This window comes from Rhyacophila brunnea, unplaced genomic scaffold (genome assembly GCF_057557595.1).
Source record: "Rhyacophila brunnea isolate RB1 unplaced genomic scaffold, BYU_Rbru_1.0 scaffold_2, whole genome shotgun sequence".
In the NCBI taxonomy this organism is placed as follows: domain Eukaryota; kingdom Metazoa; phylum Arthropoda; class Insecta; order Trichoptera; family Rhyacophilidae; genus Rhyacophila; species Rhyacophila brunnea.
The window spans coordinates 5294657-5308376 of NW_028232859.1; the positions used below are offsets into that span (position 1 = coordinate 5294657).

General features: G+C 36.1%; 1 protein-coding gene across 1 annotated transcript in view; it reads right to left on the reverse strand.

Annotated features, from left to right (window-relative positions):
* raw (NDT-like domain-containing protein raw) overlaps positions 1-13720 on the reverse strand; it is a 202239-nt gene that overhangs the window by 185605 nt on the left and 2914 nt on the right. The window contains exon 2 of the mRNA XM_085947051.1: positions 8950-9031. Coding sequence (XP_085803177.1) covers positions 8950-8975 — 26 coding nt within the window. The 5' untranslated portion in view covers positions 8976-9031. The remainder of the gene's footprint in view (positions 1-8949; positions 9032-13720) is intronic.

The window sequence follows — 13720 nt, forward strand, 5'->3', positions numbered from 1 at the left end:
TTCAATCGTAAATTTAGAATCTTTTGGTAAAACTCCAATCGAATTTGCCATTGATAAACAACAAAAGGCAATCGCCAAACAATATGAAGAAAGTGTCGATAGAAACAAGGGTCCTACTTTCTCCTGCAACCATTGCGAATTCTCGCGGAACCCTACTTGGGAACACCGCTGGGTATATTAACTACATAGACTCATTTCTAAATGATTATTATTTACCTTAGGAGCATCTAACATACCTACATACCTAATACTCAAGTATCACAAATCGAGCAGACTAATTTTATATGTTTAAATTTTAAATCACGCGACAACTGGCTACATATTATGCATATTATTATTTATAAATTCTTAAAATAGGGTCTTCTTAACTCATCCGGTGTACTTCCTTGTACCTATCTAATTTATATTTTTTGTATTTACACATTTCTACTGTGTAATAACATACCTATCTATCTCTATCATGGCCCCCACAAAGGGGGCTCTAGCCTGGGGGGCCCGTGCTCAGGAAGGGCCCGGCGTGGCGAATCGACCAGATAAGTGATTTAAACACACATTAAAAAGTCGCCTGCGGCGCTATTTATCTTCAATGTTAGTATTATTTAAAGTTATGTGGTTGTACGATACAATGTTTGATTGTGTATCGATACTCGACAACTCCATAATTCAAATAGATGAATTCAAATATACAAAAAACACTAAATATAGGTACACATTAATTTTACCGCGTACACCATTTGGAAAATGCTACTGTAGAGCGTCACACTGCCGTTATCTTTAGCGATAGGTAGGGGGCCCTTCAAAGATCCTAGCCTGGGGGCCCGCGATGTGGGGGCCATGATCTCTATACTGATCTATCTCTTGTTTTATGTAATACTGTTTTATATTTCTTTGTTTCTAAATGTCATGTTGTGAACGTCTTAAACTTATAATTTGTAATGTTCACAATATGTTAAAAAATAAATAAATTGAAATTATGGTTGCAATACAGGCGCCGAAACCTGACGAATTATTTCAGACAATATTTTAATTCACCCATTGTTGCATTAATTTGTGATTTCTAATGTTTCCTCTCACGATAATATGTAAAAATGTTTTTAAACATTATCTATTCCAACTTAGCAACTCGTGTCAAAAACATTCTCATTAGGTAATATAATTCTGAGAGAAATGAGGTTCCATCAATGACGTATCATCATGTGTGTAGTAAATTAAGTATTGATTTTAGATTTCGTGGAGTTGATCAATTTTTAGATTTCTCTTAATTTACATAGGACATGTATCATCACACGCATACGTGAGCGTTGGTAGCACAAGCACACATCGGAACACTTTACGATTGGTACAATGGGAGGTAATTTTTGAAGATACTATTCAGGCGGCCAAATGTACTCCATGCCACTTTGGTTCTGCGAGCAACTCGTCACATATGCCACCGTCAATTGCCATTTGTTGTCCGAGATAGATGTAATTGTAGACAAGCTTCATTTGGGTGCCATCAATGAGGATTGCTTTGATTCAGCAAAGTTATAGGATAACACATCTATCAAAAATCTTTAACACAGTCACTGCTGACCAGTTAATTGCCAGAACTCGGTCAGTGCTCAAGACACGCCTGGCGTGTAGCAATTAGCATGATAAATAAATGTGGTAATTAGCTGGTCAGCAGTGAAGGTATATGTATCTAATGGCCACACGCCAGGCGTGTTTTGAACACTGACTGTGTTAATATATTATGTCAATCATGTAAGCCAGCTCTCACATCAAAACTCGTCCGCATGCAACGTGTGTAATACGTCGATGTGAAATCATCGTCATTCACAAAACACACGTTGATAAAGTATGGAGTTCCGCAGATTGGTTGAATGCGACTGTTCATTTTGAAAAAAACATCTGCTGTGGCAATCGACAAGTTGCATGCTTCTCGGGCTGCAAGTCGAAGACGCCAGGACGTATACAAACACCTCCGAATTGGTTATTCGTATACCAGCTCGCAAACAGCCGCATCCAAATATCTACACGTTTTGAAGGTTACGTGCGACTGTCGCTAGGTAGATGTGCGCAGTCTTCATATGCAACACCGGATCGACGTTCTTGGAAGGTTTGATTTATGGCTGTGCGACAAGGCGAGTTTTGATGTGAGAGCCGGCTAAGGGTTCACCGAGATTTTACAAAATTTCTCAAGTGTTCCATAATACAAAAATGTTGGGAATCAGTAATAATCGATTCGAATTCAATACAATAATATTATGGAAATTCTGACGTAATATTAATTTAATAATGATCAATGATTTTACAGTGTTGCAATATTCAATGTATCTTCAGAAAAAAAAATGTAGAAAAGACAAGAGTAATAAAAAATTACACATCTTAAGAAAATTCATTCACCACAGGACGAAAATAAAATATTGGAGGAAAAAACCTGATTTTATCTTACATTGTCAAATGATTTATGGCACGCAGTAAAAATAAGTTTTTTTTTTAAATACCTATCGTTAAAGATATTAAATTGGCAGCTTTGATTTAGTGACGTTGAAAAAAAGGATCAATCATGGTGCGGAGTATGTGGTTACATCTGCGTCGCACACACTAGCTATTTTACATTTTTAGTAGAAAAATAATATAAAAATTTCATTTAGTGTTGGCAATACTATATAATATTATTATTTTAATGGCGATCATACAAAATTAATACAAGTCTGGTAGGTAACTAAAAATGTAAACAATAATATCGTAAAAAACAAATACTTATATTTTTATAAAGTTTGTATTCATTACAATATGCATAATATGACTATAAGAACTGGTTTTTAATCATAAAAAAAATAATTTCACCACGAGTTTAGAATGTTCAGATATGTAAGCCAAATCTCTATCATAATGATATTATGCCTAGGCAGACCAAGATAAGTACATCGGTATGGAGAACCAATGGACATTGTATACAAACTGTTCGAAAGTGATATAAAAAGTGTTTCAGAACATTTATTTACCTACGTACATGTTTGTCTTCCGATGCGGATAGAAAACATTTGTCATCGATGACGTGCGTTGTTTTTTGAGATTGGGCATGATCTTCAAAAGCATGAAAGCGAAGCTAAAATGTTTCAAAATACTTATTTAGGTTGTTTTAAATCTTTTTTTTATACCTGGTATATTACCAAAAAGATGACGTATTATTAATTAATTATCACGAAGTCCTTGGTACTAGAGAATACAATCCCGGGATCCCGGACAATTTTCGATTCCCACGAATCCCGGGATTAGTAAACATAACTTTGACTTTTACTTTTTTATCAATCACAATCAATTGATATACCTACCTACGTACAAAATCATTATGTTAGTGGCATGTATATACCTACACATGTCACAATGGGAATCGCCGGATGCTCGCGAATAATAAATAATTAACCATTTTTGTAAACACTTTCACTGACGTGCGGGCACGCGAACAGCGTTTAACCACCAGTGCCACGGACGTGCCGGCACGCACTTGTTTCCACATGGAAATATAATTAAAACATACATTATTTTAATTTTCTCATTGAATTTAATACAAACACATCCACGAATGAACAGCAATTGTTAGAATCTCAGAATATTTTTGAATTTTATTATGTGTATTGTGTATTTATTTTCAACACAATAGTTATTTTTTTTAACTTTAATTGAATTGTATTTATTATCTTATCTTAAATAAATAAGTAAAACCATTGTATTTTCAAATTATTATTTATTATTATTAAAAAAATGCCAATCCCGGGATTGGATTACCTACTTGCGACTACTCCAGGAACCCGGTTGGAAATCTCTATAGGTACAGAATATTCTCGGGCTGGACTAGACTTTATGTACTTGAACTGCCAGAATTACTACTACTAGCTCCACCACGTTTTTGTTTCTTATGTGATGCAGCCATTTTTTGTAAATCGATCAAAGTTAGAGGTTCGCGGCGCAGTATCTCCCGCCGCCTGATGAAGTTAGTGCAATGATATTATATGTGACGCATAAAGCCTAAGGACCGACCTATGTAATTATATATTTATATTAAACGTAATGCTTATTCTTGAAGAGGATTTGCCTGTTTTTTTTTATACAATGCGATCTGTCATTTACTATTATTAAATGTAGTTTTTCCCTTCAAACGCGTGCCATGCAAAATCATCTCGCGTGCCATAGGTTCGCCACCACCTCACTAGACTGTACTGTACACTGTCATTGACATTAAATATCAACAGTGACGTCCCTAGACAAAATGCCGCCCCATTTGTATACACTATTTTTTTTTTCATCCGTGCACGTGTCGTTTCTGGTCATCAAGGACGTCGAAGAGCAACGGAAGTAAACTAGACATCGCGAACTCGAAAATTACAGTCCTGTTAAACCATATATGTTAATTAATACATTTTGTTTCCAAACAGTGAGCTGAATTTGTAATGGAAAGATATTTTCATTATTAGGTACTAATTTTATGTAGCTATTTCTATATATCCCAAATTATTCTCCTCGATTTGCCGCCCTTCGAGTTACTGCCGCCCCCAAGCGACGCTCAATCTGCTTACCCCCACGGGACGTCACTGAATATCAATGAAAACGTAGTCAACAAATTTTGTTAACACGGTGAAAGACAGAATCTCAAGAACTCAGTTGTAATTTCTAAACCTTTTCAATTGAATTCTTAAAAACTTTTTTTTCATTTTTCCCCCATGAAAAACTCCTCGGCACGTCAGAGAGCCAAAAAATAATACGTGGGAAATTTACGCTACCGGGAAGTTACCTATATAAAAAGGTTCGCCAACCCTGGTCTAGTACCTACATAATTATAGAGTGACTAAAACTTGCTAAAAATAGTGTAGGTACATCATGAATCTGTCTAATTCTTCATTCTATATAATTAATACCTATGTCGTCCAACTTTATCCGTATTTCACGCGGATACAGTCGTTGGCGATGGGATGTAGGGAACTCAGAAATCTGTTCTGTGATAGGATGGGTAGTTATCAATATAGGTATTAGAGACAATAATATTATTACCTTATTGAAAAGTTAAGTTGCCAAAGATGCAGCGACATGCATAGTGTGTGACCTGTGTATGAATGTATGTGTGTCAGTAAACGAGTGCACGTCAGTCAGCTGATAAGCGCGACCGATTCCTGGAAACGTGGCGTATTTTCTCGGTAGCGATGTTTCGCGGGTAGACCTGACGCGCCGACTCCCAAACTGTGGTGCATTATTTTTTTATCATTAATAAATTATTATTTATTATTAATACCTATTAAGATGTCCAAAACTTGCAATCCCTTATTGTATTTCCTCTACCACACTTAGATGACTTTGTAACCTAGTCATAACTAAAACTACTTTCCTCTGTTCTTCATTAACCTCTTTCAATAATTCGTGTTTCTAGTTTTGCCTTAAGGCTATACTTCTGTTGAGGCACGGTCTAAAAAGATCGTGACTAGGCGATGCGCGGATTGTGCAAATGACGCGTGCCGAACGAAATATAATTTGTCATAATAATACAACATGCGTCCGTTTAATGTTATGTGTATTGTTATATTACTAATAACAATAGTATATTCATTGACATGTTTTCTTTTTTAAGTACATACGTTAAGTTTTTTAGTCATCTTTACACGATTTAAGAATATTTTCATCCGACGCCATGACAAAACAAATCGACGTGCGCACACCTCGACTATCGGTCTCCGATTGGCGACTAGTGAGAAATTTCGTCGCACCTACTGTTGAAAATTATTTGCCGTTTCACTGAAGTACGCTCTTAGGTATATGGTAGCCGGCATGACTCCAATTTGAGTATTCCACGCGTGTCGTGTGCAGACGTGTTGAAGGTCGTAGGCCATTTATGAGATTGGGGAGGATTATAATATGGAAACTATGATTTAATGAACACTCGTAATCCATTGCGTACGGCGCTGACCTTTCATCCGCAAACCCCGAGTTCAATTATCGGTGAGGTCACAATATATTATTTATGTGATTATCTCAAAGCATGGGTGTTTTTGACTATTTCTCTTCTATCAATAAATACACCACTACTACCACCACTGGGCCAAATGACCAGTTGTAGTGTTAAAAAGAATATATAATATACATAAATAATGATAATATAATAATATATAGGTATCTACTTAATTCATTATCGGTTGAAACTAACATGATGCACCCCATTTAAACATGCATGAATTTCTGGTTACAGTACGTATTATTGCGGCCATGACAAGAAAATGCACGCGTAAAAATGTATTACCATCAATGACATTAATATGGACGAAGCATCTAGAAAATAAAATGACACTCACTTTGTGTCGGGTCTGCCGGATGGCGAAATTCATATTAAAATATCGGTGTCCTACGCTCAAATGAACATTCTGCTTGCAAGCGGTCTGGCGACACCGCTGGGTCTGCCCATACAAAATTTCTGACTGTCAGGTTTCGACTCCATCGTTATTATTGTGTTACAAAATGCCAATGTGCCTAGTTAAAAATTGTAAAAAAAATCTACTAAACACTCCAAGAAAGATGGGATATCACTTTTCATGTGTTAGTATTATTTATTATTTATAAAATGCCATTTTAATATAATGTTTATTCAATGCAATTGAATGACAGAAACCATTGGACAGTCGCCTGTGATGCGCTGGCTCACTTGCGTCTAATCTCCGAAAAGTCGTAAGTAACCGAGAATCTGTTTCTAACGCAATGAGTCATGACACTAATACGCCATTACAATAAAGGTTATATTACTATAAATTCTCGAAGCTTGTATCGCATAATGGAAATGGATACGTCATATGGTCACGTGACATCTACCTATACATCTGTGAATGACTTTCATGCACAATTTCTCGTGCGCGCCGGTATGAAGTGAGTTGTCCATTTAATATGTCATTGATTACCATGCGCAAGTTGCAAGATTGCATGCATGAATAAAAAAAAATCGAAAGCTTCTGAATTTTCACGCGACAATTGGATTTGTTCGATATCTGCGCCTGCCCAATGTAACGATAGTGGCGAACCTGCCGGTAAAAAAACGAACCACACCGCACAGACTCATTTTGAGGTTAACCGATTTTCACTATCTGCCAAATAGTAGGTACTATAAAATGACAACATCGCGTCTCGCTTACTCTTGAAGAATGAAATTGGCGAGACAGTCAGCATTTTTAGTTGTAAACAGTTACTATCGCGATAGTTTAAAATATGTACACACTATTGCTTCAAATAAATCCATGCGCGTGTACAGGCGCTATTAGTTAGTATATAATCTGTATATTTGAATGACTTGAACGATAATGATTCCGGGACACTGCGCGAAATGATATTTGAATGAAATTTGTTACTGGTTTTTACTATGAAGTGAAGTAAAAATGTTTGCAATGAAATAACTTTGATAATTTTAAGATGTATTGTTTTGGGCCCGTCACCTCGCGACATCTATGAGTATACAATTAATATTTCGACAAATATCTCCACAGTTTATAAGAACGAATTAATTGTTGCCTATTATAATATTATTAGGTATATAAGTTTGCGTGCTTACTTGACGGCTGCTCTCCCTTTTGCAGTGCCTCTGACTCACGATGCCCCCGAACCTAGGATTTCAATACCGGTACATATGTCATAACAGGGATTCAGGGGCATATTCATGAATACAGGTATTCAATAAGAAATGCCGAAATACCGATAATGATATTTTCATTCGGTATTGCAATCCCAACATAAACCCAAAGCCCACAAAACAAACTATAAAGTTGGCACCCGACAAGCAAGAGCGATTAAAGTTCTTCCCCTGAAAACTTGAACCAAAAACCCGACTTACTAGGCTTTTACTACTTTCAAACGTAACCCCCCTTCTAGGAAACTTAATAGAATAATGTTGCTAATAGTATGAATCAACACCTTTCGCCTTGTTCTAGGAGTGGAGTTTTGCAACACGTCTTGTGTACAGTGTCATGACAAAACATCAAAATATCGTTTAATTTCTCAGTCGGTAAATCGGTTCAAATCAAGAAATTCTTTTTGTACGACGCGAGAGGAGTCAGTTTAAAAATAAACAATGAATTTGTAGAAGTTTTACGCCGCTAATGGATTGACGAAGTCCCATCTGCTCATAAACCCAACTCACGTACAACAGAACTCATATGGGTGTGAAGGGTGTGTGACAGAACTCAAAAAAGGAAGGATAGCTGGAACTCAACTTCGCAAAAATCTTAAGAAAACCTTAAAATCTTAAGGTTTTCTTAAGATTTTTGCGAAGTTGAGTTCCATTGACTAGCTCTTAATTACCTTGTTAAATTACACACTGAAGAATAAGGACCGCTTATTGGAACGCCGTTGGTTTATTTCTATACACTTAATCATATAATGGTTTCTCGTTGTTTTTATTTTTAAAGTACCAACTGTCACTCGGTGAACTCTTTGAAAATGACGTTTAATCGTTTGTTTACGTAAGGAATTGCAAATGGTCAACAATAATAAATTTGCTGCCTAGGCAACGGAACAATTCTAAACTATAATATTATACTGTATAATCGTCACGATTGCAGTATCATACTGTGGCGTAAAGATAGCGCGTTCGGCTGATAATCGAGCAATCGGTGGTTCGAATCCAATCGAGTGCGTTTTTTTTCGTGTAAAAAAATAAATTATGTGTTACATGTCATACGCCAAAAATACATTCTGATCTGATTTCCCAAACGGACAAAAAAGTAAAACATCAAAAAATGGATAATGCTGTATTGCTGAAAACAAAATAAGTAAGTACATAAACATTTTATGAACCAATATCGGCCTATTTATTATATAGGTAGCCATAATTTCCTGTGCCAAGCTTATGTATCTGGATGAGGAATTTTTCAGTAACTAAACAAATTAAAAACCTGTAAAAAGCGTTATGAAAATTGCAGATAGCGGATATTGACTCACCTTAGCAGTTGGGAGGGGGGTATCATCGCTGAAGGGCAGCGGGCGGGGGGCGCTCAGCCCTCGCGCCGCGCCCCTCCGCCCACTGCAACAAAAATAAAAAAATACATCAGAAATTGATTCCACTCTATGAACTTTGTTTTATCAATAAAATTCAAACCATTTTAACATTTGTTATTCACTACACATATAAAATAAGTAGGGTTAGGTACTTAATTTAACAATGGTTCTCAACCTGTTTTGGTTGGCAGAATCCTTGAACCATTTTGTAGAATCTAGGTGAACCCCCACTTGGCTGACAAAGTTAGGTCCAGCGGTTAATTCACGAAAATAATGTGCAAACCAAACCAGTGGGCAGTGATTATATCTAGGCAGAATACCGTCAAGTCGTCTTTGGAAGACTGCACTGATATTTGGTAAACTTACATATTTTCTTTGTTTATCACTTGTAGGTACAACTACAATGTTATTTAGATGTGCGGATTTTGAAAAATATTTGCAGTTATTTGAAATAAGTACCTATTGCAATATGGGAAACCATTAAACATTCAATTCGAGGAGCACTGCCATATTATGTGTTCAAAGACACTTTTGTCATACCAATGATTTTGAATATAAATTAAATTATCACTAGTTCTAAGCATACGAAAATTGTCGATTTTTATTGTTGCAGGTACACAGAAATTGAATGACGCATGTAGATAAGTCCCACTTTTCAGTTACGTGCGTGGGAAAATATTAAGGCTATTATACCTCAGCTGAGGCATGGTCTAAAACTCTAAAAAGATCGTGACTAGGCGATGCGCGGATTGTGCAAATGACGCGAGCCGAACGAAATATAATTTGTCATAAAAATTCAACATGCGTCCTTTTAATGCTATGTTTATTATTATATTCGTAATAATAATAGTATATTCATTGACATGTTTTCTTTTTCAAGTACATGCGGAACGTTTTTTAGTCATCTTTACACGATTTAAGAATATATTCCTCCGACGCCATCACAAACCAAATTGACGTGCTCACAGGTCGACTATCGCTTTCCGACTGGCACCGCGGCCGAAATTACGTCCCACATACTGTTGAAAATTATTTGCCGTTTCACTTATGTATGCTCTCTCTTAAAAGTGTTAGAGGCACTGAAACTGTTTTGCATATCGCATGGGCCGGCTGGCCTAATTTTATTGCATGAATTAGGTTACGTTAATAATATAATAATAATAAAACGGTGTAGCAGGCGGTTCTGGTAAATTTAAATAAATTATTTGTGTACGTAATTAACCCTAGATTAATGATTATTCGTTTACAAGCACTATATTATGCAGATTAAAATTAATTCAGGAATATAGTAAAACGGTAGTACGATTAGATAAAATCATCAATATTTTTCGTTTATAGTGTTAACCATGGCCCCCACATCTTGAAGCGGCCCCCCAGTCCAGGATCTTGGGCGCCCCCCCTACCTATCGCTATGGTTAAAGGCAGTCTGACGCTCTCCAGTATTGTTTTTCAAGTGGTGTTCGAAGTCAAATAAAATTCAGTGTAAGTTAGCGATTTTTAACACTTCGAATTATGGAGTTGTCGAGTATTATTCAATACGTCCCAACAATCATATATTTTAAAATGGTAATAACTCCGTTTATAACTTCTATTAGAGCAAATTTAAGATGTGTATTTATCTCATTTATCTAGTTGAGCCGTCACGCCGGGCCCCTAGGCTAGAGCCCTGTCAGCCCCCCCTTGTGGGGGCCATGGTGTTAACTGTCAACTCATGGTGGAACTGCATTGTATTATTTGCATTGTGTTATTTTGTCGCTTTTGTGATTTGTTTGCATCTGCAAATGGCAAATATATACTCATCAATAGAATAACGGAGACCTGTGACAAAAAAAGGCCTGAAACCTAAATACACAGGCGAAATTTGCATCTGGCGTATGGCGTTAAATGTAGCGATATTCGACATCGCAAATAGCTTAAAACCTCGCTAGAAAAGGCTAGAACAAAACTTATTGAAAATTAACATGGTTGCCTTTTGTATCTAAGTATATCATTCTATCAATAAAATAAATGTAAGATACAATATTTTAGTGATGACCAGTTTTGTACATTTAATGCTTTTTAGCTGTATGAGTTATTTATTGCTTGTGAAACAATAAATTCTTCTTCACTCTTTGTTGTTATAAATTAGTTAGTTCTGGCGTATCTTTGTGAATGATAGTTGGCAACACTGTCTATATAATATGACAGACAGAACCTGTGAAGCGCCCTTGGAAAGAGTACTACATTACATTAATATACTTTGAACTCTGGGTGATAAACTGGAATTAGGGTTTGTGATTTCTTATTCTTTTTTCTTTTTTGACATCCGAGAATTATTCTTGAATTCAAGAATATTTGTTTTCATTAGCATTCGACATTGAATTATTGGTTTCTTGAGAATGTCGAGAATTCTTGACATTTTTTTAACCTCTTCTCCTCTTCTGGCTTAAAAAAAAGTCGAGAGCTTTTTTAGTTATTCGATCAACTGAGAAATTTATGTTTCGGTTGGCGGCTTTTTTATTTATTTCGCCTTTCTTTTGTTATGTTTAACTATATTGTATTAACAATTTCTTCAATTCTCCCAATTGTCGAAATCTTGGAAAAATCATTTCTCATGAATATTCAACTTTCTGATTGTTTATCGAGCATTCTCGAGATGAAATTTCTCGATCACAACCTCTAACTGGAACCATACCATAGAATGGATGGCGAGTCGAGGGGCTGCTTTGATACTAAAAAGAGAATGGTATATAAAATGTCATATCTTTTCAATTCTACTAAACAAAGTCAAGAATGTCGAGAATGGATAAGACCAAAGAAATAATCCGAGAAATAAAAACTAATAATTACAAGATAAAAAGAACTTTTTATATACCACGTTTTTAAATTTTCTGTTGAATCATATAAACTTGACAACTCTATGTATTAATAAATACTTATTTTGTACTTGATAGAAATACTGAATAAATATAGAATACTGAAATGTCATTTTGACATTTCATATTGATTTCCATAGTAACGCACGTATATATTAATAATTTAGTTGCTAGGACCCCCTTAGCAACCAATAATAGTGTACTGGACACACAAAAAAAAATACCGGACAAACAAGAATACGAGCTAAGAAAAACGTGGTAAAAAGTTGGCATACTTTAGCCACATCATGCGGCATTATCGGCATAATATAAATTTCTGCATCTTATTAATACCTAATGCATTGTACAAATACGTAATACTGATGCGTATCCTATAAACATTTAAAACTTTAATTCGTGGTGAATACCGACCGAATGATACAGGAATATTAAAATAGAATTATTTAATATCCAAGAGGAGCCAAGAAAATGAGTTTAGGAAGCTCTGGTCAAAGAAAAATCTCATTTCACCACAAGACGTGAGACCGAGGCCACACAGGTAGGTGCCTTGCTTGGTGCTCAGTGCTACGCTACGAGCTAGGTGACATATCCTAGCGAACGGAGGCACACTATACTATCGCAATGGCCACACTGCACGCTTCGCGCCTCGCTACGTGATTATTCGTCACCTAGCGAGTCTCCCGGTAAACAGACGTGTTGGTTAAATGTATTGTGTCACCTAGTGATTTTGCAATATGGAGGAAATTTTAATAGGAGCAATTTATAAAAGAGAGCCCTTGTGGAACCCATCTAACAAATTATACAAAAATTCCCAACAATAAGTCAAATGTTTCCCGGTTCATCATCAAATAACTAAAAAAACTTATCATCGTATTTCGCAAATTCTTTATAGAGAAGTTGAACTCCAAGAGTATGTACTTCTAGATGAATGGACATTATGCACCCAACGAGTTCGAATTTGAGACTTTCGAAATTTTAAACTTAAATTCTCTGTGAGAAGTAGCTTTCTGGTTAGTTTTGAGAGTGACATCGTTGTTGACTTGAGCGCCCCCAAATATCAACTGAATTTATACCTAAGCACGTAGCGTGCAATGTGGCTATGTATCTATAGTATAAGGTGGCAGTGTTTTAGTAGACAAGCACGGCACCTAGCTTAGCACTAAGCGAAGCACTTCGGTGTGGCCGAAGCCTGAGAGAATAATTTGTTTTGTATGTACTTATGTATATAGGTACGTATAGTTAATATTCCTTATGGAGCTTTCGCTTCTTCAGCTCCTTGTCTCTGACAAGACTATTTATTCTATGGCGATGCTCTGTGTTGCGGGTCGCATAGATAGAACACCCCCCTAACAAAACTAATCACAGTAAATACTCATAATGGTAATTCTTGAATGGGTTCAACAGCGAAAAACATTTGATGGGTTCTGATCCTATAAAGTAAGCGATACCAAACCAATAAAAATGCATCGCCGTCTATTTGCAGTGCATACGCATACATTAATAATAGCGCCTGCGCAGTAAACAGTAAAATGGCTGTCAGACAACAGCTGTTTTTAAACGGATCAAAAGAGTCAAGCGTGATTTGCATATTCAATTGAAATGAATCGAATCACGGTCACTGCTGACTCTTGAAATCAATTTTCCACTTTAGACTAATAACAGTAACAACCGCTATGGTCTTTTCTTAAAAAAAAAGACACCGATAAGTGTAATGCCGGGTCCACACCGAAAACAAGTCGCGCGACAACTCGTTAAATTTTACGATAAGCATGATAATTATCGTAAAATTTCTTAAGCAATTATGATAATTATCGTAAAATTTAACGAGTTGTCGCGCGACTTGTTGCCGGTGTGGACCA